Source organism: Apus apus, chromosome 7 (assembly GCF_020740795.1).
Source record: "Apus apus isolate bApuApu2 chromosome 7, bApuApu2.pri.cur, whole genome shotgun sequence".
Classification (NCBI taxonomy): domain Eukaryota; kingdom Metazoa; phylum Chordata; class Aves; order Apodiformes; family Apodidae; genus Apus; species Apus apus.
Genome location: NC_067288.1, coordinates 13,719,301 through 13,743,457, shown reverse-complemented (window position 1 = coordinate 13,743,457; position 24,157 = coordinate 13,719,301). Strand labels below are relative to the sequence as shown.

The following is a 24,157-nucleotide window of genomic DNA, read 5'->3' as shown; positions in this document are numbered from 1 at the left end:
TGTCTCACTCCCAATTTAAACCCAAGCTTTTACTTTTTGTAAGATTTTGTTTTTTGAAATTGAGTTACAGAATTGTGGCTTTCTGACTTTGTTAGGTCAGATGGAGTTAAATTGCAGATGAATTTGGTTTTTTTTATAATTTTATTGAAGAGAAGTTAAGAAAAAGAGTAGAAAAGTGCTTACATGTACTTCTTTTTTTTACTTGTCTGATGCATTATAATTATACAATGGTGTAACCCCAACTCCAGGTACTGCGCAGGCTACTTCAGGAGGACACGTAGAATACAGAGCTCTGTCTGGAATTTCCTACATGGCATGGTATCATTTCATTGGCCTCATCTGGACTAGTGAATTCATTCTTGCCTGTCAGCAAATAACAATTGCAGGGGCAGTGGTTACATGTTACTTCAACAGGTGAGTGCGGAATTATGGCCGTGTAGTTTTGAGAATTTTCCACCATTTATTTTCAGTCTTTTTCTGAGCAAAATAGTCTCAAATATTACTGCCATTTATGTCAATATCTTGGGATCCAATTTAATACAAAATAGTGTTGCTTGTTGAGAGATCTTGAGTAAGATTTTACATTGTGTATTATATTAATCTGACTCACCCCTACTGTGCACTGCTTTGATACAAGCCAATAGAGCTCAGCCGACTCTGGTGAAACTGCCATTCATAACACATAAACTGCATTTGACCCTTTTCCAGGAGGCTGCATGAGCTCCAAATGGAGATGCAATATATAGCTCCTCAGTAATTTCATGTATTTATAGGCAGTTTGACCTCTTCCTAGGTGTTCATCCCTGCTCTGGGTTTCCATTTGTTCTGACCACATAAATATCTGGTCTGCTACTCTTTCTTTCATTCTGTGCAGGTGCTTTCAGTTAACTGTAAATGCTTTAACACTACTGTTAAGAATTTAGAGATGTGTAAACAAACTGTCTTGATTGTATTTTGCCTTAAAATGTAAATGTGGAGGAAATGGGGAAAAATCTCTACTTTTCATGATTTATACTGTTTTTTAGACTTGCAATATTGGAAAATGAAGTTATATTGATTCCATGCACTGAAGCAGAGCTACGCTGTCATTACAGGGGAAGATTTAAATCTCACAATATGTTGTTGAGTTTTTTGACAATGAAGAGGGTAGTATCCTGAAAATATTTTTCCTCACAGGTGTTTTATGAGCTCTCTCACCCTCATTGCTCTGATGAGGTTTTCTGATCTGTGGAAGACTCTGGCATTTTAAGGCATTTCTTAATTTTGTACTAGAGGGATATGATGATAATCGCAATTCGTTAGAAAATTAGCCCTTGAGGAAGGTGACCTGAGAGCATTCTGGGAAGCCTGTCTCCCTTGGGAGAGGGACCGGGGACCCTGAAGGACTGGCTGCAGCTACCTGGGACAATTGGGCTCAGGTGGCTAAGAAGGGAGGCTTTGGGCTTCTCCAAAACCTAGGTAGCAGGTTTCTGTCAATGGTCTCTAGAATGTAGCCCAGGATGTTTCAGTTGCTGATAGAAAGGCTTCCTGCTGAAAGATTTCCAAATGGTCTGTTCGCCCAGCAGAGACAGCAGCACAGAGTCTGCTTGCAGGAGATTCTGTAAGGATTTCCCACTGCAGCTGACACAGCCAAAGCAGCAAAGCTGGAAGACCTGGTAACAGGTTTTGTTGTCGCATCCAAAAAGCTAAAGCAGGGCAGTGTTTAACGTGTATCAGAAGCCTGTCTCTGATGGGGTTCTCCATGCAGCCAACAGACATGCCATTGAACTGGCGCTAGTAAAAGAGCAGACAAAATCTAAAATGCTGCTTTTTTCAAAGGTTGAGATCTATTCACAGTCTTTTACATGTCATGATAGGAATAGATAAAAGAGGAACTCACATTTCTTACATCATCTCCTTTTTTCCTCTTGAAGCTCTGAACATGAGTAAGTAGCATGGTTGTGGTCCTGCGGGTAATGGGCTGCATTTTTCTTCTAAGCAAATTTGTGTTCCTCAAGCTTTAGCCATTGATTCAGCTGTAGCAGCTGAATTCTGAGGCACTAAGGGTTAATTTAAACTGGCTTGCTTGAAAAGGCACAGGAAATAACAGCAATTTCACTGACTTACTGGGTTGTGCACTGAAGTGGCTTTTGGTACCATACACCATCTAAATCCACAAGGTAAAGACACTGTCCATATATTCTTCACAAAGAGCAGGGAAGCACCTGTAGAAACTACTGTGGTAACATTTACTGCTCTGGATCTTCCACTTTCCAGCTATTTTTTACTGCTGCAGGAACTGGCTGCAGAGTACAGAAGGTTCCTGCACCCAATTGTATTGAAATTATTTTGTACATCTACTGTCAAACCCTTGTCTTGCTTGCCAGGTGACTTGTATTGTGCTGAGAGAGTTGTACTTGGAAGGGGAAATACAATTTTTCTGTGATGATGATCCCTGTTCCTGGCATTGAGGCTCTCAGCACAATTCTGTCGATCACAGAGCAATGCAGGAATGGGGAGAGGATGGTTAGCTGCAAAAGCTGTCACACCATCAAGGGCAAGGGTTATCTTGCAGCTCTGAGCTTGTCTGCTGTGTGTTTTTAATGTATTCCCTGGGGCACCATCATAAAGGCATGTCACAAGAGTTTGTTTATCATACCTCACAGAGAGGCTTTCTTCTTTGCTTGTAAGCGCTCTAAGGAAATGGCACTGCCTTTCTCTGCGGAAATTCACTTCCACAGCACACACGGCAATGTGCTGCATGGCCAACAGCCACCATGGAGTTGCAGATGGGGAAGGCAGAGGGCCATTTCAGCTGGATTAGCTTTACAGGTGACACATTTGACCTCTAATACCACCACTGAAAATGGATTTTGCCTCCTTTTTTTTTTTTTTTCAGGTGACACATGAATACATGAAAGATGTTATTAATTTAATAAAATAAATAGAACTTTTTTGCTTTGTGATTACTTTTGATGATTTGTGAGAAGGGGTCAGACTTTTAAAAAACTTTCATTGTTACTGTTTCTGTTTTGCATGAGAGTTTATTTTAATCTTGGTGTTATAATGCGTATTTACTTTCCAGCGACATGAGGCTTTTTCCCACTCTGGGATTAAGGGAAAGTGGTATGGTAACTTGGCCCGTGTCACAGGCATCTTTGTCCTGTCCATACTGGTGTTTATTGAGTAATTCCAATGCATGCATGTTACTGCAGAGGGTGAAATTAAGGAAGGATATGAGCATTTGCAGGATTGGGGTTTTCCACCTGACTCTAAAATGTTCAGCACCACAACTGCCAATAGATTCAGTAAGAACTGAAATACATAGATCTCTCTGTAAAACAAAAAATCCAGGTTTGTGGATTTGCACCAGGGTCATTGACAGATGAATTAGAACCAATTTTTTGAAAGGATTCCTCTTCTCTTTTCAAATACATCTGCAGTATTTATGAACATCCTCTGCCCTGCTTACATACTTGACCTAACTCATGTTAAGGAGCTGTCAGCATATGTGTAGCCAGACCTGTCCCTTGTGGTTTTGAGAGCAGGTAAAAGGGCATTTTGAAGTACAGTCTCTGTGTTGTCTGTTAGTCTGATGATGTCTCTTTTATTACAAACCTTTTAGTTAATTCTATTTGTTTAAAAACTGAGATTCATATTTACATATAGGATTAATTCCTGAAGACTTTTGAAGTATTTTATACAAAATCTCCTTTTATGCAGTCTTTGAAACAGATGAGACAGGATGGAATAAAACTGTAAGCACAGGTCTGAAAAGGACAAACTTTAAAAAAACGGCTTTTTTTTTTTTCTCTCTTTCAAATGTCTGTGTCTTTTGGGTGCGTAAAGATTACATTTTTTTCTTCACACAAGAAAGTGTTTTTAAAATGAAAGCTGTGATGGATGTGGATGGATTTAATTCAAGGAACTCAGTGTTAAGAAATATATTGAGTATCACACAGTTCACAAAAAAATAAAGATAATTGGCAGCATTGAAGAAAGGAAATTCTTAAAAGATTACGTGCTATTGAGTACAGGTTTGCAGTTTTTTGGAATAGCAGTGTTCTGTGTCAATCAAACAATCCTGTGGTAATATAAAATAGGAATACCAAAAAGAAAAGGCAAACTGTGGCCCTAATCAGTTTTGTAAAGTTTGTCAGGCATATTCCTGTTTTTCCCTGATACCTTGTGTGCACATGGTGGATGGAGCCTGCATGCACAGAAGTCTCTGCACAATGAGCACTGCCTACAAAGCCTTGTGCACATGGCTGACTGCTATGCTTGTGCTAAGGTCAGTTCAGGATGGCAGCCATATGATACACAAAGCTGGATGAAACTTCATCCTTAAGGATAATTGGGTGTAGGTGGACGGTTGAGGCAATCTTGAGCTTGTTTAGAGCCACAAGCATCCTGTGTTGTGTTCAGCTAGCCATTTTACTGTTTCCTACCCTGAGCCAGAATTACAAGGAAAACCTTTGTTCTTTTCCTAATCTGTTTGGAAACAAAGCAAGAAACCTTGTCAGACCATGTTCTTGTGACAATTCCTTTACTAGGAAAAGAAAGTGTGGAAAAGTTTCCAAATGTGTAGAAATTTATCTAAACTAAATTTCAAATTCTGAGATTCCTGCTCATTAATCAGTCCTGTTATGAATATCAAAGCTCTTCTTCATTTTTCACTAGAGTAGTGAGTAAATTATTAAGATAAACTTTGTCCTTTCCTTATTTCTCACCCTTAGTTAACATTTAAGTTGCATAAACTTAATCTTTACTGTTCTGAGAGCTAAATGAAACTGTCACATGTAAGGTAGTACATGAGGGAAAAGGAAACAATGGTACTATATGGATAGAAAAACTCATCTGTGTTGGACTGTCTGTGTTTCAAACACAGAAACCTAATGACTTCAAAAAACCAAAACTGCCATATACAGTATAGAATTCTACTATTCCCCAAGCTGTTCCCTCGGTTTTAAGACCAAAAATAATAAATGCAGCAAGTACTTTGTTGGAATTTCCTATTCAAAACAATGTGGTATATTCACATTTTAAAATACAACTTCTAGGCTGCTGAGTATTTAGTGTTTTGAATGAATTGCAGTCATACCTTCAGATCTTTGCAGAACTGTTATACCTATCTTGACAAAGCACGTATGATGTAAATTCTTGCTGAAGTGAGGATTTAATAAAAGCATATTTGTAGAGGTTTTTAGCCCCAACCAATCACTGTTACCACTGCCTTTTCATTTTTTCAGTTTCTTGTGCAAACTATTGATTTCTCAAGACAACAGAGGTTTTGAAGGAATCACTTACAAAAATAGGACATCTTATTTGCAATAAAAGGTCTGATCTTTACTTAAGTACTTAGTCAAACTGCTACTGATTCTCTTGCCTAAGTAAATTTTTCATGGTTGGGCCAATTGCTTAAGAGTTGTTTTATAGTAGGGCTGTTTATGATTATTGACCGGTGAGTTTTTTAATCCTCTGAAAAGATTTTTTTAGCTTTTTATAATGTTAATTTAATAGATTTAATTTTTTACATCATTTGAAGAGGGATGAGGGAGTGGCTTTAAGTTGATTTCCTGGTTTTCATACAAATTCTTGAGAGGTGTGTCATACTACTCTCTGTAAATGATTGACATTAATGTGACCTTTAGAAAGAAACCAAGAAAATAAAACTTGTATTTGGGATTCTTAGGCCAATTTTCTGTCTTTGCTTTTCAATTTTGGGAAACACATTTCTCCAGAATAATAGAGGTTACTGTGCAGTTGAATTATAAGGTTTTTAATCCTAACTCTAAACATATAGTATGCTATTCCTTTTTTGTGTGTTCCGTTTTAAAACAAATCCTGTTCAGTGAAAAAGTGTATTAATTATTTAAACAAAATTTAAAACAAAATTCAGCCAAATTGCAATAATAGAAGTAGATAGTAGATCTCAATTTTACACAAGATCTTGTGATATTTTTCCTAGTTTTAATTTTACCACTAAAGCAGAAATAGCGGGTTTATTCCTTCAGACTAAAATCTTACAGAAACAACAGTCAAATAAAAGATTGCAGAGAATAAGAGAAGTGACAGGAGCTGGGGAGGTGCTCAAGGAAACATTCTCAGACATTGTTCACTTACTTCTGGTATTTTCCATTGTAAGTTTTTCTAGATATTTTTCCATTACTGAATACATCAAAACATTCATTGCTTAAGAGTTAAACTAATCCAATAAAAGTTAGAAACTTGGCTGCTTTCCTTTGGGCTAAGGTGAATGTTCAGATGAAGTCAGTAGGAAAACTGCAGTTGTTCAAGTGGGAAAGGAGATACCAGCTTAATTCCTGAAATTTCCAAATACTGAAAAGATACAATGTGTATCTTCCTAAATAAGTTTCTAAAACATTGTACATTGTTTGTTTTTCTTTCTAGAAATAAAAAAAGCCCACCACGTCATCCAGTCCTGTCTTCCATATCAGTTCTTTTCTGCTATCATCTAGGAACTGCTGTGAAAGGCTCATTTCTAATCACAATGCTGAGAATACCAAGGATTGTTCTCTCTTACCTTTATAATATCCTAAACCAAAAGGTAGGTATATACTTCTGTAACACTATAAAAATAATAGTTAAAAGGTGAGATTTGTGAAAAAAAATCTCTTGAAGAATACATTTCTTGCTTAAAAATTGATTATATTATATCAGGTTTTGTATTTTATCCCATTTTCTTCATTAAGAAAGCTCCATGTGTTTCCTTTTTTTCTCAACTCAGATATTTTTCAAAGCAGAAAATACCATTGTTAAAACCTCCCTTTATTTTGTTTATATATAAAGGTTTCTATGAGGGGTAAAGGAAAAATTTGACAGAATGCTCTATTTAAAATGTTTGCATCATACATTTAAAAAAAGAAAAGATAAGTAAGAACATTATCGTTGCATATAAAATATTTTACAGAAGAGATTTCATCTGCCTTGTAATAAGAGTTTGTAGAAAGAAAAGATGAAAGAAGACTGCAGGCTGTGGTAAGTGCCTGGACATCTTGCACGGGGCAAGGTTAAGTGGGCAACCTTCATGCATAAGGTGTGCTGAGCTGGAGGACCTCCTGCAGCAGGTGACCCAGCTGAAGGAAATGCTGAAAAGGCCGCGTAACATCTGGGAGGTAGAAAAGGAGAGAGAGCTGGATCCAGGCCCTCTACAGGCTGATAGGTGCAGCTTCCCATTCACAGGCCGTGATCCTCAACTGCCCCTACATCTGCTGGAGGGACAATACAGCAAGGCACCAGCAAACCAGGAAGTTTCTGGAATGCATTGATGACAACTTCCTTTTCCAAGTGGTAGAGGAGGCAACTAGAAAAGGTGCTATGCTGGACTTTGTTTTCATCAACAAGGGTGACCTGGTGGAGAACGTGAAGCTTAAGGGCAGCCTTGGCTGCAGTGACCATGAAATGGTGGAATTCAGGTTCTGTAGGGCAACAATGAAGGTCTGTAGCAAGCTTGCTACCCTGGACTTCAGGAGAGCAGATTTCAGCCTCTTCAGTGATCTTGTTGGTAGAGTATCATGGGATAAAATTCTGGACGGCAGAGGAGCCCAAGAAAGCTGGTCAATATTCAAAGATTACCTCCTCCAAGCCCAGGAGCAATGCATCCCAAGAAAGACCTGCGTGGATGAACAAAGAGCTCCTGGACACTCTTAGATGAAAAAAGAAAGTCATCAGAGGGTGTAAGCAGGGATAGGTAGCCTGGGAGAAATACAAAGAAGTTGTCTGAGAAGTCAGGGTCAGGTTAGGAAAGCTAAAGCCCAGGTAGAGTTAAACCTGGCCAGGGACATCAAGGGTAATAAGAAGGGTTTCTATAGGTACATCAGTGATAAGAGGCAGAAGTGGGGAAAATGTGGACCCTCTCCAGGAGGAAACAGGAGACCTTGTCATGAAGGATATGGAGAAGGCTGAACATCTATTTTGTCTCAGTCTTCACTGAGCTGGAGCACCTCTCCTGTGAAGACAGGCTGAGAGAGTTGGGGCTGTTTAGCCTGGAGGTGAGAAGGCTCTGAGGAGTCTGCCTATTTTGTTCTCCAAGCAGCTGTTAGCTCACAAAGCTGCTTACAGCATTTATTTTCCTTTCTCAGAGAAGATTCTTCCATCTACAGGAAGAAAAAAATATACTCAGCTTGTCAGTCATTAATATGGAAGTCTGAATTAAAAATACTTCCTATAATCCTAAATGAAATATCTGCTGCCTAAGTGAATGCTTTATTAGAAGAGTCTGTCCCTGCAAAGCAAGTTTTTCTAAAATGACAGCTTTGAGACTAATTCTGTGTTGAGTAACCAGACATTTCATTTTATTGCAGGAGAGTACATGTGCAAAATGCCTGTTCAAGTGCTGTTTCTGCTGGTTTTGGTGCCATGAAAATTGCTTAAGATACTTTAAACAGGTACATTCTGTGATTTCTCTGTCACTCAACCACCTGCACACTAGTCGGGGAACCGTACTCCATTCAGCACAAGTAAAGCAACATCCAGTGCTTGCAAGCCAAAGTTTCCTGCTGCCCACCTAAACTAAATAAACAAGTCTTCAAGTGGAAATGAAACTTGATATAAAGAAATAGGGAAATGACAAACATGCAAGGTACAAAATTTTAGAAAACTTGTTAATACAGCTGAGATAGCCCTTTCAGAGGCCCTTTTCTGAAGGCTTAACATTTTGTTGAGTTGTACCAGAGAGACTACTGAAATACAGGTGGAAGAAAGCAATGAGGAAGTAAAAAACCCACCTGGAGATGTATCATTATACTAGATACAGTATTTTCTACCTGAAGGTCCTGAATAAAGAAACTAGAACTCCAGGCTGAGTTCTATTATCAATATGCTTGGGAATATGATCCATATTCCCATCCATTCCATGATGAAAAAGCCAGATAATATAATATTGTTATTCTTTGAAATATGTTCTGTTGTTGTTGTTGTTAGCAGTTTTGTTTCAAAACTGGTTTTACTAGAAATGGATGATTTCTGACATACAGCAGTTTTTCAGATACTCGTACTTTTTTCCATCTTGATCCTTTTCTCAAAATATTTTTCAATTCTATATACATCATTGTAGATAGTTAATTTTTCTCTTTGTCAGTCCCCTTTTGTTATCTCTAGTGACTGAGGTGTTCTTAATCTGAAAGGTAATCAGATGTTGTTGCTGATTCTTAACTCTCTGACTGCTTCGTTCTTCGTTCTTGTTGCAGAGGGTGATAGTGAAGTAAACAAGGCAATTCTGATAAAGGGTCTGACCTATCTTCTAAAGTAGGTGGATAAGTTAAGTTTCACCATGGACAACTATGAATAGAAAGTTTTCCACTTAGTTCAGCCTAGATTGAGTACTTATGCAATGAAACCTCTGGTTCTAGACAATTAGGGTTCCAGATTGGTGTTTTAGGTAGAACTTATGGTCACTGACTTGGTGAGGAATCTCAGAGCTCATTTTGACTCCAGGCTTTCCATTTTTAGTCACCCTTTCCCCTTCACTTCCTGCCTTTCAAAGAGAGATCCAGCATCCTACTGTTTACTTTCTCCAGCTGTTGTATGCTGTGTGATTTTTAGAAGAAGAATTAATTACTGTAATGTTCTTTCTTTTGTTTCAGAAGGCTGGATTGCAGCTCTTGTTCCCTTAGAAGATTTCCTGTTTCCTAATCTATTTTAGGCAAACTTTTGTTTTTATATGAGTTGTGGTTTTCATCCTAATGATCATAATACTGTGTTTGCTGTTAGATAATAGTTTGAACATCTTTTAGCAAAGATGGTGGTGTTTCATGTGCTCCAAATTCAGGGTTATTGGGTGATGGTTAGACAAGAAGAAAAGCAAGAATGTGCTCTAATATTTTCATATAAATTTTATCTATATGAAGGGGTAGCACTGGTCTTGGGTTATTGCGTTTTGTAGAGTAGTTCATGTTGGTGTTTGGTTGGTTGGTTTTTTTTGTTTGTTGTTTTTTTTTGTGTTTGGTATTTGTTGTATTTTTTTTCCTATACAGAATGTATTTAAGCCTGTTTATTTAAAAAATATATTTTGACTATGTTTGAAAACCTTTATCTTCAATTAGGTACAATCTGCAGCTGAATGTAAATTAAAAAAAAAAAAAAGTCAAGTCTGCAGTTTTAAACAGTTTAACATATGGCTTGATTATCAGTGAAAGCTGCTGGGTACAGCTTTGAAATTTCACATAGGTGTTGAACGTGGACTTGAGAATGGGACTTGGGAGGGGTTAAAAATATGTATAATATTTTGAAAGTATTTTTTAGTTCAGATTCTGATTTTTGTGTGAGTTCAAATTACTGAAATGTGGAACAGCTGTTATAAAATGTGGTCCAAAGCTCATTGTTTGCCTTAGCATTCCCTACTATATTTTTGCCTTTTACTCTAGTGTTACTTTCACTATCGTAATAAGCATACAATTACCTGAAATGCCAAAAAAAAGCCTTCCCCATCACTTCTGCACAATTTTCCTCAACCTGTTGTTATACTGCTTAGATTATTTAAATTCTTTCTGCTCCTTCATTCACAAGTGTAATGAGGATTAAACTGAGCCCCTTGCTTTCCCTCTGGGCAACTTGCAGATGAGAAACAGGTGCTGGAGGAAATAACACAGGTGATAGAGAGCAAGCTGCTTTCTTCCCATGCCATATCAACCAATTGCTCTGTTATGTTATCAAAAAATACTTTTTGAGTTGAGGTGCCATCTTTCAGCTGGGATTTAACACTGACTTTGATAGTTGCATGAATCCCTGAACTGACTTGTTCTTTGTAGGCTCAGCTAAATTTTGTTCACCTCTCCTGGGACTTAGCTGAAATGGGGCCACAAAGGTACCCCATCATCTTACTGTCATGACAGTGCTGTGCTTGGCACTGGCAGTTACCATAATTCCAATTGCAGTGGTTGGAGGAAGGGCAATGTAAACCCAGCATCCTGTGCAGATTGCAGTGTGCATAATTACTTTCTGCCTTCCCTAATTTCTCTTGGATTTGCAACTGGATCGTGTGCTAAACTGTGGTGTAGTGTTGCTATGTGCTGTTAAACAGTTCACTCCTTAAGCTGTTCCATTTCAGTCATGGACAAAGTGATTCATGTGTGTGTATAATCCATTAGTAACAATTGTAAAGCACTCTGGGTTCTGTCTGGATGAAAAGTGCTTTGTGAATATAAAGTCATTATCCTTACTTGACAGTTCTGTTTGCCAACACTTGTCAGAATTACCACCAATTTTTCATCTTCTGGCTCCGATTGTTTCAGTATGTTCCAGATAAACATATCCAATCTTCTCAAGTAAAATCTGGGAGACTGAAATTTCTCTTCTGTAAAAATGAATATACTGGGGTTTTTTAAATGTGGTTTCGGAGCTACAAGGTCTGTCTGTCTCCTGCTTTCTTAAATAGTAGTGGCAGACTTAACTTGTGATATATCAAAGTGCTAGCTTTTTTTTTCCCCTTTACAGCCATGTTGCAGTGACTTTTTTAAAAATAATATATCTGTTTCAGGGTAGTTTTGTTTTTCTGTGTCTGCTTTGGGTTCATCTGCAGCCAGTTGGCAAGTAACAGCCCCAAAGTGCTGCACATGGAATTCTGAAGGAGTTGCTGAGCAGTGTGTGGTTTCTCTATTTTCACCAGCACAGTTACTTGCAGTGTAGCTTTCTGGGCCCTATGGTAGCCATTACTGAAGTCAGCAGTATGTTAGCCTGCATTTGCTGGAACTGAGATCCTTCACTGATACTGAAAGCCAGCCAGCAACTGTCTCATGCAAAAAAAACCAAACAACAAACAAACAAAACAACAAAAAAACCCCAACAACAAAAAAAACCCAACAAAACCAAACCAAAAATCCCACCAAAAAAAACCCAAAAAACCAGAAGATCATCTGTCTAATTGTTGTATATCCGTGGCAGTTGGTTGTCTCTTAAATTTTGGATGGAAGCCTATCAGGAGACTGCAGTTAAATGCCTTGTGAAAAAGTGACCTAGTTAAAGCCAAAATGCATGCATGCTAATAAAAGTAGAGTTTTCCTCTGCACTGCACATCACATTGTGCCTCACCCCATCAAGCACTTCTTTTTCCTCTCAAAAACAATACTTCATTTTAATGTTACTGGCAAAATTGCTTCTAGACGTTGCAGTTAAATTTTCAATTATCTTGAAAATACAGTTAGCTAAAATGTTCATCTTCAGTGAAAGAGTATTTTAAATATGTATATTTTTCCTTTAGAGGCTTTGTGTATGTTATAAGAGGATCTAAAATTCCTTAGGTCTTTACTCACTCTATAGGATGAACCATGTAGGGGATAGAGATGAACAAGATTGATCAGTCCTTGCTTTGATACCTTTCTTCCCTCCCATATTACATTAAAAAAAAAAAAAAAGAAAAAAAGAAAAAGAGAGAGAGAGAAAGAAAATAAAAAGCAACGAAGCAGGTGACCACTAATTCAATGCTTTTAAGCAGAGCACTCCCTGGAAATGTTCCGTTGGATTTTTTTTTTCATAAGTCCCAAATAAGAAGATTGTCACATTAACTGCAGAAGCCACTGTAAGCAACTCTAGTAATGATGTAATCATGATGCAGTGGGCACTTCAAGCAGGATCCTTGTGGTTGAAATGGAGCCCAGGTTTAGCAGTGCAATGTTGCTGGTTAGGTGATCAGGTTTATCTCATGGCAGGGACTAGAATATTGTGGTGTGTCTACTTTGACAAATGAGGGGTAAGAGCAAACCCATTAGGCATCTATGAGTATATCAAGAAGAGAAAAAACAGGGAGGGATACAAGCCAAGACAAGATCAGCAGAAGAATGAGTAGATGTAAGCAGTTCATAAGTGTTGTCTGGAAGTTGGAAGAAGGTTCCTAAGGACCAGTGAGACAACTATCTGGAATAGCTCCAAATGTAAGGGCTGGGAGAGGGAAAAGTCCCAAGCAGTTTCAAGAGGGAGCTTTCCACTTAAAGGAAAGAAACTGTATCATGTGCTAATCTGAAATAGCCATGGACTGCAGTGTCTTAAGGTTCCTTCCAGTCTTACATGTCCTCATCTCTTCAGTGGGGCCTCACAAGCTTGTGTTACTTTTATTTCCCACCACTATCTGAGAGATGATACAGCTTTCTCACCGGATCTCTAAGTGCTGTACAGCAGCCACAGAAATGTCCTTGCCCCTTGCTACCACTGGGTTTTGTTTTCTGAGGGGATTCCGCTGGCAGCTATGACACTTGGAAGCTAGGACTCTTAAAAGCTCAGCCTCAGCTGCACAGTGTTACATTGAGTGTTGCAAACCGGGGGCTGCCCCAAAGAGAGTTGGCAGCAACAAGGTCATATAAGGATGAATATACCAGCAGAGCAGGAAAACTGAAATGGGTTGTGAGACTAGCATGTCTCCTGTTTCTTTTTTAGGAAGATATTGTTGCTATGGCAATCCTCTCTTCCCCAAACTCATTTTAGTAAAGCAAGGCCTAGAATGGAGGAGTGAATTCAGCTGTTACACAAAGTAGCAATTATTCTCAACAACTGGAGAACTTAGGACCTGGATCTGAGCCACAGTGCCTTTCTCATGAAACTAGCAGGTCAATTTTTCCAAGACCCTTGACATTCTGTGTTGTGAGGCACAGAAGGATGTATTCCTTAAATAGGGGGTTTTGTGTGTGTGTGTAATGTGGTATTTGGAAATATGTAAACACTCACATTCCTTATTTATTCATCCTGACACTAAAAAACGAGTGTCTAGTTCCCAGGCTCCAAGCCAGAGGAGGCTTGTGTTCTTCACAAAGGTGGTGATACAGTACCAACTTCCTGGTGCAGGGAAAAAGACTGTCCCTAACCCCCTATCTCCCACGCTTTCTGCTCAGTGGTGTGTTATTGGTGCTATTATTACTTGCTTGTCACCATAGCAGAGACTACTATTGTAAAACATCAGTTCATTAAGCAAAGATAAAAAAACATAATAGCTATATTGGGCCACACTGAGTCTCCACCTCACTCAGTATCCCATCTCCAACAGTGGCTGAGCGAACATTAAGGTAGGAGTGTGTATTTCCCTGTCTCTGTGCTGTTTCTGACTGTTTTCAGCCTAAGGACTTCTGGAGCCGAGTAAGTTTTCTGTGTTTAGTAACTCTCAGTGGATTCCTTTTCCCTGAACTTTCCCAGTCTCTCTTGAGCTCATGTGAACTTTTAGCAGCTAAAGTACCCTTTGTCCAGCAGTTCACAGCTTCCAGACTTACAGTGAGAAGAAATACCATCTTTTTACAAATTTGGCTCCTTCCTCTTTGTATGGTCCTCCCCCTGTCTAGTCTTTGTTCCAGAAGAAACAGTGAGCCATGTATCCCTACCTTCCCTCTGCAGTTCTCATGATTTTGTAGCCCTCTTACTGCATCCTCCTTCACTCATCTCTTTTTTGAGACCGACAAGTCTGGTGTACTCAGTTGCTCCCCAGACATTCCTGCTGCACTTCTCTCAGACATTTTCAAGTCCTCTAAAGCTTTTGTGCGTGGGAAAAGAGAATATATTCTGTGGAAAAACACATTTGAATAACATAAGTGATAGCCAGGTTCTTAACTGGCTGGGGTCTAGCATTTTAGCATTTGCAACTATCATTTGTTTGAAAGGCATTGTGTTGCTGCACATACCCTGCAACTGGAAAATGAATGGGATATCTAAGCTGCTTAGTCCAAAGTTCAAAAATGTTTGCAAATATTGGTAATAGCTTCTGTGTGTTAGGTGTTCTTTGCTTGATAAGGTTGGGTAATCATTTGAGCTTACTTCTGTGCAACTCTGAATTTCATGGAAATATACTTTTGTATGTATTTTGTTAGTGACAACATGCAGATTTCTATGCAGCTGGATGGGATCAGAGTATGAGGTCTATATGGGAAACTTGAGAATTCTGAGGAAAGTATATGGAGCCACAGTATAGGCTGAACAAGAAACCCTCTGCGTTTATTTACAATTTCTCTCAGAAATATATTTTTTTGCAGAAAGGTACAGATTACTTGGTTAAGTCTTCAGCTTGCACTAGTAACATTCTTGCTTCAGCTATGGCAGTGACAAGTTTTGTGGTCTTTAACAGTTCGCTCATTTCTGTGACTGTCTCATTACCTGGCTGCCTTTCTTGCTTGCATGTTATGACTAGTTGATACTTACATAATTTGTTGAAGTTGTAATTATTATAAATGCCAGTTTTTATCTACTGGTTTGTAACATAACAAATCCCTGTCCAGGTAGTATTCTGTCTCCAGCACTATTTTCAGTCTTTGCAAGATAACGTTTCTAGTTAATAAATATCAGAAATTCTTTTCATTGCACATTCCTTGGATACCAAAGTGGCTAATTCAAGAGTGTAAACAAATGGTTATTTGTTTTAAGTTTGGAAACAATGTTTGTACAAGTGCACACACATTTTCAACATTCTTTTTAATTTCTTAAACAGGACATTTTTTGCTATTTATAATGAATATAGAATCTCTGATTAATTTATTGGCAAAATGTATACTGACCTCAACAGATCAGGATCTGCTCTGTGAATTTACTTCTTAAAGGACAGAAACAAACTTAGAAAACTCTTTTCGACTTGGCATCTCAATGTTCTGTCTGTTTATGGGAATGATGAAACAGACTTATCTCACAGCACATCATAAATATAGGTCTGTCTGTGTTTGAAATACACAGTGTCAGCTACAGATGGAAGACAGAGAGGGAGCTTGACTTGAGGCCACGTACACTATGAAGTCTTCTGGGGAGACAAAGGCCCTGCCAGGCTGACAGTGGCCTTAGCAAACAGCCAGCTCTCCTGGTGCTACCAGGGGTGAGCTTGCAGGCTGTCCCTTCTCTCGCAGAAGGTGGCAGCAGGTTGCTGCTAACCTGTTGGGTTGATTGAGGCAGGTGGGACAAGGATGCTTCACTTTCACAGATGTAGGCAACCAAGAAGACAAAGGTATTGTAGTCAATACCTGACCCAGCCAAAGGGTATATTATGCTTCTCTGCCAGTCCTGTCACAGCACTCCCCAGGTAAAGGAACAGCCTCAGGATAGGTGAAATTTTTTTATGTTTTGATTTGTGAGAAAAAACAGATAGTTGCACCAGAAGGGTTTTGTGATAGGCCGGTATATTTCACTTTCAGCAAACCAGTCATTTATTGTTTTCTTCAATTGTAGGTGATGTAGAAAGTAATCTAAGCACCAAGTGCATGTTGTGTTGCATACGTTTTTTCAGAACAATAATCCATTGCACATTGTGGTTCTTACTGACTGTACCTGATATAACTAATGTTTTGTGGCATAATCCACCTTCTAGTATTTTGAGTAAAGGGAAACTACTCATAAGTCCTGCTGGCAGAGTTCAGCATACATTTCAGGTGTCTTAAGTGCTGTTGTTCTTAGCCTAGATTTTGGACAGTTTTAAAACCTTGAGGAGTTCCATAAATGGGACATATATGTCAAGTGCTAAAATAATCCAATCCATAAAGGTAAATATTCTCTCCTCCCCACCTGTCTTGGCAAGTTTCCACAAAGAGAAATCTTGCAAAATTATCAATACGTTAAAAAACTGTGAGTGCCTCTACTGTCTGTTGAAATTTGGGGGAGCAGGGGTTTGTGACATAACACTCACTGGGCTAGGCCAAGATCCTTTAGCTATTATTTTCCAGTAATTTTCACAATTGTTTTTTTCTTTCCTGAAAAGATTTCTTTTATGGTGTATTTTATAAGCTTAAATTTCAATAGCATATGAACAGTTTGAAAGGGCCGTACTTTAAAATTACTTCATAGCTATATAACCTGATTGTTCCACTTACATAGTGTGCCAGCAGTCTTGGAGATAGATCCACAGAAAATAAGCAAGTAAGTTTAGATAGTGTGACTCCAGGTAAATAAGTGTTCTGTGGTAATTGTGTCATATTCATTAACAAAAATTAAGGTAGATAACTTTAGTGTTTTAAAGTAAATTGTATAAAGGTGGGTTCAGAAAATTGGTTTGTCACTTATTCTAGCATTTGCTAATGGTGGAAATTATGTATAAAACTATTGAAAGTTAGAAGCATAGCTGTTATAGTCACCTAAAATAAAATTGCCATAATATACAAAAGAACTTTTTATGTTCATAAAGTCAGTATTTCCAAATAGAGTTTATGGCTTTGTGTTTTGCTGAAGTAAAATCTAGACTGTAAGAGTCTTTCTTTTCTCTTTGCATTATTATCTTCTGTCATTTCAGCATGCATACATAACAACAGTCATAAATGGGACAAATTTTTGTACATCAGCAAAAGATGCTGTCTTTATTTTGTCAAAGAATTCTGCTCGACTTGCATCCATTAGCTGTTTTGGAGATTTCATCCTATTTCTAGGAAAGGTAAGAGTAAGAAAAGTAGTGTTCAGTAAGAATGAAGTGAAAAATCAAGGTTTGAATCTCTCTTCTTATACCTGAAGTAAATAAAGTTTATCTTTGTTAAACTCAGTGTTGTCAACTGAGTTTGGAAGAAGAGATAAAGTTTGAGGAATGTAACCCTTTCCATAGCCTTTACTGAATTATTTAGTTGTATTACAGCAGTGTCCCTGGCACCACTCTAACAGTTCCCATTGCAATGAGTCATTGGTAAATACATAGGAAAAGATTGTCTCTGCCCTACAGAATTTACACACTGAATTGAACGCAAAGTGTGACAACTGTGTGATGCCAGAAACTGCACAGCTATCTTCCAGATGAGATGTGCCATTAAAATATTGGCTCTAATGTTGGGGTTTTGGGTTTTTTAAGAAACATTTATACAAGATTACTGAGGCCGCATTTCTCTCTCTGCCTTTTACAGGTGTTTGTTGTATGTTTTACTGTTTTTGGAGGCTTGATGGCTTTTAACTACCATCGGGAGTTGCAAACTTGGGTAGTTCCTCTGTTGCTTGTTGGATTTTTTGCCTACCTTATGTCCCACTGCTTTCTGTCTGTGTTTGAAGTGACAGCGGATGCCATGTTCCTTTGCTTTGCTATCGATATGGAAACAAATGATGGATCTTCAGAGAAGCCATACTTCGTGGATCAGGAACTGCTGGTAAACCTCAGTAATAACAGCAAAGATATTTAAGCCATTCTAAGTTTTTGGGGGCTTCTTTTCTTTCCAAGACCTAGTAATTTAAACCCACAACCCATCTTACTTCCTTTTCAATACCTTAGAACAGGATGGGCTCAGTGATGCAAATCATATGTGTGGCTCCTGTGTGCTAGCTGTCATCTTTTGCTTTCTTTTAGATCATACCCTGTAAGTAATGGCTGACTTTTCAGGCCTCATTAGATATATGTTCAATATATTGTTGGTAATTAAAAAAAATATAGATGAGTTAGTTGCAGAGATTGATCCATGGGGTGCTTGAAGATTAGATGTTCATATTTGTTGTGACTTACTGTACAGTGACAAGCAAAAGTAAACAACAAGCTTCTTGTTGCCAGCAGCAGGTCAGGTGTCCATCCACATCCTATGGATGTTGTAGTTCTGAACAAACTTCATGCAAACTGGAGTTGCTCTGTTCCATGACTATAGAGTGTCTTGCCAAAATACTGTCTTCTCTCTCTTGATTAAGTCTCCAGTCTCCAGACTGATTGTTCTGTCTTTACCTTCATAATTACTGTATTGTATTACAAGCATTTATGTGGAAAATCATTAAGAAGTTAATAGCAATGGAGAGCTTTAGTTATTAGCTTGTACCTGAAGAATTTCAATGTATGTATACCATGCCTCTCATATGAAGAGAATATTTGAAGCTGCAGATGTTTTTTCCTTTCACGCTGTTTTTGCCAGTTCTGTCTTTTTTCTTCCTAAACCATGCAACACAGAAAATCTTAGTGATTAATGAAAAACAAAAGCAGCAGCCAGAATAGCTCATATGATACGAATCTTCTGGATGGATTTATTTGGGACAGTGTCAGATGAACTGGGTTTGTTGGTTGGTTGTTTTTTTTAAATGCTGCTGTTAGATGCCCTGTAATGTTCATAGGATTTTGTTGAAAAGAAAAACAAGGAAAAAGCAGCCTAAAGATAGGCTTAACCCTTTGTACAGAAGGAGATAGATATTCTTTGGCCTTGATTCAGAACAGTACTTAAGCACATGTTCTGAATACAAATATGTTACTGAATGGAAAACTCTGAAGCCTTGACCTCTGTTCTTCTCCCTCTGTTTTGCCAAATGCTAGAATACTTCAGTAAGCCAATTCTCTGTCATTAAACAAACAGAGGCTTTCCTTTCTCCACTTCCAAACTTTGTGGTAGTTTCTTTTTAACTCTGCCCTTAATTCCTTGTAATTAGCTATGCCCTAGGGCCTTAGGTGAAGAGAGGCCTTCCCACAGTGGCAAGGATTCTTACAAGCAGGGCAGGCTGTATAACCTTGGGACAAGGGAAAAACTAGGGAAAGCACATCCAAACTCCTCATTGCATGATCAAGAGTAAGTTTACTCACTTAGCCAAGAACTTGGAGTTTCCCAACACATGAAGGCATTTGATTTGGGATGTCTGTGTTACAGTCAGGTTATAAACATCTGGGGGTGGAAGGGAGGCTCTGTGGCACTAGGAAAATATGTGGCAGTGGGCGGAGGGATTTCAGACAGCCGGAGTCCTCATTCCTATAGTAGATGTAGCAGAGATCCTTGATTCATCCTTCTCAGTTGCATTCATCACCCTTGCTGCCTCTGCAGAGTCCCTCCCAGTATCACTCAGTGTCATCCAGCTAGGAACCAGCTACAGTTTCTTAGCCCCAGGCTAATTATCTCCTTTTACCAGGTATTTTTATTTACATAATGGTTTGCATTCCTAAATGATCTCATCCTGGTTTTTGCTTGTAGACTTTTGTGAGTCAGAGTAACAAGTTAACAGATGGGCAAAAACACAGAAGCACGAGATCTTTCCAGGACAATGAAGATGGGACAGAGCTCCAACCTATGGTGAGACAGAAGTGTGGGATACGGATTTATCTGCAAGCTGATGTGTTTGCCTTTATATCCCAAGAAGATTGGATCTAGGCTGTCATGTATCTCCTGATGTCTCACAGCAACCAACATGCCGCACTGTTTTTCTCTCTATTGCTTTCCCTCTGTAGGAAACCCTCTGCTGGTGCACAATGGACAGAGCGGATCATGTATTTGTTCTCATCCTTCTTTCCATTCCCCAGTGTGCCCAGCAAAGGAGAAGAAAGATCAGACAATGGCAAAGGGGTGGGAGATAAAGCCTACTCAGATAGTTCTTCACATGTCTGCTGCAGCAAAGTCAGAACAGTGGTAGGCTACTTGGTTCCACGCTGAAACTCCCACAGTTCCAGAGGTATAAGATCAGAGCTTAGAGGCGTCTCCACCCTTTTTATATTTTCTTTCTTCTTTTTTCTTTCTTCTTTTTCTTTCTTCGTTTTCCTTCTTCATTTTCCTTTTTCATTTTCCTTCTTTGTTTTCCTTCTTCGTTTTCTTTCTTCATTTTCTTTCTTCTTTTTTTCCTTTTCCTTTCTTTCCTTTCTGTCTTTTCTATCACTGCATGTATTTCTTTACTCTGTTTTATGCTGGGGTAAAAAAAGCTGAGGTGTCAGAAGGGAGTGTTCCCCCACACCCAGGCTAGGAAAGTCCTGAGAATAAATGCTCACTGACAGCTGAAAAAATATTGCAAATTGCCCAACCTGAGAAGCAAGTTCAGAATCTGGGCTGATTTTCCCCCAGCACCAGGGGGCAAGACAGGGCTGCCAGAAAAATATTCTGCAGCAACAGCTACTCTGGCACCTACTGCTGCTGCACACACTACTACTAGTGTCTTCTGTCCTCGGAGGACTTCTTACACCAGTGTAACATATGTCTGTGATTCTTCTTGATCTGCTTTCCAGAGATACCAGACTCTAGTGAACTTCCATGCAATCTTGTGGGCTTTCTGCTATAGGCAGTTGGGCTACAGAGCACTGCTTGTTTATTGCTACAGTGAGGGAGTTGGGCTTGATTTTTGTTCGTTTGTGTCTGTTATTGAACTCATTTTTTGCTGAGCACACAGGGTGGGAGCATGGTGGTAGTGGTGGTGGGAGGTGTGTTATTCCCTGTGAGAGGACTGTGGATTTGAGACACAAAAGAATCTTAATTATTTTCCCAGCTTCCTCTTATGACATTAAAATGCAGTACCAGGACTAAGTGCTACACATTATTTGACTCCTTTTTTTTCCTCTTTGTAGACTCGAATATAAGTGCACCAGAAAGTATGAAGCCAGGCAAGGAACAGCAAAAAAAGTCCTAGGAAAAAAGTAAAGGTTGCCAGTACCCCAGGAAAAAGTATCAGTTCTCTAAATCTGTTACCTTCTGCACTGGTAAAATTACACACCATCTGTTTGTACGAATAATGTCTTTTGTGTCAGCACATCTGATTTTTATTAATATACTTGAAAAGATGGCTTGAATTGTTAATAAACAAACTCCTTGTATATTTCTGTGTTGTCAGACTAAAAATACTAAGTCAACGGTCATCCAGCTATTCTCTTTAGCTTTTTGCTGTGTCAGCTAACATGGTTTTTTTTCATGCTTCTCTGGGAACACTGGATCAGTCAGTACATGTGGAAACATTTGCAGAGGGGACACTCTGAGATTACTTTCCTGATTTGTTCTGTATTTCTGAATAGCCAGTGCAACCAGTAAAGGAACTGTACTGAGCTCAGTGATGGAAATTACCACTGATAGAAGTTCTCTGTAGTTAAGGTAATTAATAGTTATAGGGTAGGTTACTTTCTTCTAATCTCCTTTGGGAATTATTTTTACAAGTTAGTATCATGAATTATCCATGGGCTCCTCTCCAAAGGGCAGATGAGGAATAGTTTTTGTTGGGTGTTTTGTTTTGTTGTTGTTTTTGTTGTTGTTGTTGTTGTTTTTTTTAATAAACAACTACTTTCCCTATGCAACTAAAAAGACAAAGGGAAAAAAAGTATCTGGATTTAAAGCTTGACAAGGAATTACCAGATGAGCAGTGACTGGACAGACATAAGATAAAAGGATGCTATAAGTAATACTTTATACCAATGTTAGCTGTAACATGGATGTGGAATATAAAATATCAAGAAGGAATGTAGCAAAGAAACTGTCAGGGCTGTAGTCAGAAGAAGGACATGGTAAGTGTAGACACTTAAAAAAAAAAATCTTGGTAACAGGCTGTCAGTATTTTCTTGTAGAGCAGTTCTGAGCTTTGTTTAAACTTTGTACTTGGACCCTGATTATAACACACTTTTGTGGGCTCCAGCTCATTCCGAGTGTGGGGTAGTTACAGATTTTACTCAGTGGCACATGATGTTATTCTTTGTTCAAAAGCTCCTTTAACCTTTTGTTTGAGTAGAGGTTTGAAGTGTGAAGATGACTCCAACGAGGGATTTCAGTGAAGTACACATCAGTGTGGGAAGTGAGACATTACTGCAGGTGACTCAAAAGCTGCCATAATTGATTGATAAAGTTTTGATTACTCACAGCTTGGAAGTGACAGAAAAGCTCACTGAGGGCCTGAATGACAAATACTTCAGCTAAATACTCTATCTGATCTCCTGCTGTTTAAAGGAGATAAGTTACCTGCCAGGGCATGCTAAGAAATACCTGCTTTTCATTCTTCATTTGATTAACTTTTTCTGCTTTAGTATAAGCCACATCATGAAATTGAGGATTATGGGATAGATGATGAAAAAGAAAGTGATTATTTTTGGCCTGGCAGGTGAATCTGATAATCTACTATCTCTGACTTGCTACCTCTCACTATTTAAAACTGCACACTTGGGTACTTCTGGTACATCCACAGCTTGTGGATGCTGTGGGAACTGCAAATCATACCAAATCAGCAGTAGCTCTCAAAGTGTGAGGAAATGTGCAAATAAAGTACTTACAGAGGGGCAAAACTTTTCCTCTGGTCCCACTAGGATTGTTTCCAAGTAGTAATGTCTCCACAATGTAAAAATTATGCTTACCAATTTACAAAGCATAGTAGGTTCACTTGAAAATTAAAAATATCAGTTCTTACTGTGTTTTTGGTTTTTTTTTCCTGTATGTATTTGATACATTGCACATTTTGGACCTTGAGTCAGGAAATCTGGTGGAATAAAGGGAGGAAAATTTGTATCTAAATATTCTTGTTTTCAAACCCTAGATGACCTCTAGAATCTCTTCTAATTGCAGTGATTCTGTGATTCCATTAATTGCAATTATGATGCAGTGTCACCTCCTTCACTACAGCTCCTGGGAGGAGAAAGGACTTCTAGACACTACAAAGTTTGGTTTGCTTTTTAAAGAAGGAAGGTACTGAAAAATCCCAATTATTTGAGTATTTGAGTGTGTTTCATTTAAGCAATTCTGTACTGACTAGAAATTAAAAGTGACAAAATGTTTTGAGCCACATACATTTTTAGAGGGGAGTTCCAAATGTATCACTTTAAATTAAATTTTGTACACAAAACATAGCTTTATAGCATTCAGGTGCAACACAGGACCTCTCCACCTTACATACATTCCACTAGCAATTGTGTCAACAATCTCCAGCTGCAGTGTGGCCTGAGTCTTCACCTGAGTTAGAGGGATAAAGCACCCCTACAAAAGCTGATGCTATTTAGCACTTGTTTCTCATTGCTGCTTTCCCCTGCAGGATACTGTAGTCAGGCAACTATAAAGCAGGCTGGAAGGAGGTGGTGGGGTTGGATGTAGGCACATCTTATGTGAATAGGGTTAATAATACTTCAGGCACTGATGGTTGTTCAAGTCACTCTGGTATTTCAATCTCTCCCCTGCAAAGCAGCCCAGTATCATGTGGACTCTCCTGCAGCTATGGAAGATTGGCTTCAGAGGAGTGCAAGGTACTTTTATAACAATATTCCTTAAATATAGGAGATGGGAACTACCGGTGTCTATATACCAGGAAATGGCAAAGTATTACAGTGTGTTGGTCTAACAAGGTAGTTTGCACTTGGTCTTGCTTGGTGTCTACTTCAAACTCTCACTTAATTCAGTTATTATTCCACTGGATACCTCTGCGGATGAAAGAAAACAGGTGTACTGAGAACAGTTTCTGTGTTGTTTTGTTTCCTCTGTTCAAGTACAAATGTGTGCAATCAGTTTAAAGCGTAAGTTTCGGATTCAGAAAGAACAAGAGGGTGTGGCTTGTAAAGAGACCTGGTTTTAACCAAAACTATGAAAGCAACAAGGCTTTGGTTGTTGATCATAGCACTGCT

The 24,157-nt window shown here is 38.7% G+C and overlaps 1 protein-coding gene across 8 annotated transcripts in view; it reads left to right on the top strand.

Moving 5' to 3' along the window:
• Nucleotides 1–21,388, top strand: part of SLC44A3 (solute carrier family 44 member 3) — a 37,610-nt gene extending 16,222 nt beyond the window's left edge. For 4 of the 8 annotated variants that reach the window (XM_051624765.1, XM_051624764.1, XM_051624767.1 and 1 more), the window contains 7 exons: nt 249–414; nt 6,391–6,547; nt 8,304–8,387; nt 17,174–17,311; nt 17,769–18,005; nt 19,788–19,886; nt 20,042–21,136. In XM_051624765.1, the coding sequence (XP_051480725.1) occupies nt 249–414; nt 6,391–6,547; nt 8,304–8,387; nt 17,174–17,311; nt 17,769–18,005; nt 19,788–19,886; nt 20,042–20,167 (1,007 nt within the window). In that variant the 3' untranslated portion in view covers nt 20,168–21,136. The other 4 variants (XR_007890024.1, XM_051624766.1, XM_051624769.1 and 1 more) reach the window with 4 other exon arrangements.
• The last annotated feature ends 2,769 nt before the right edge of the window (nt 21,389–24,157 follow it).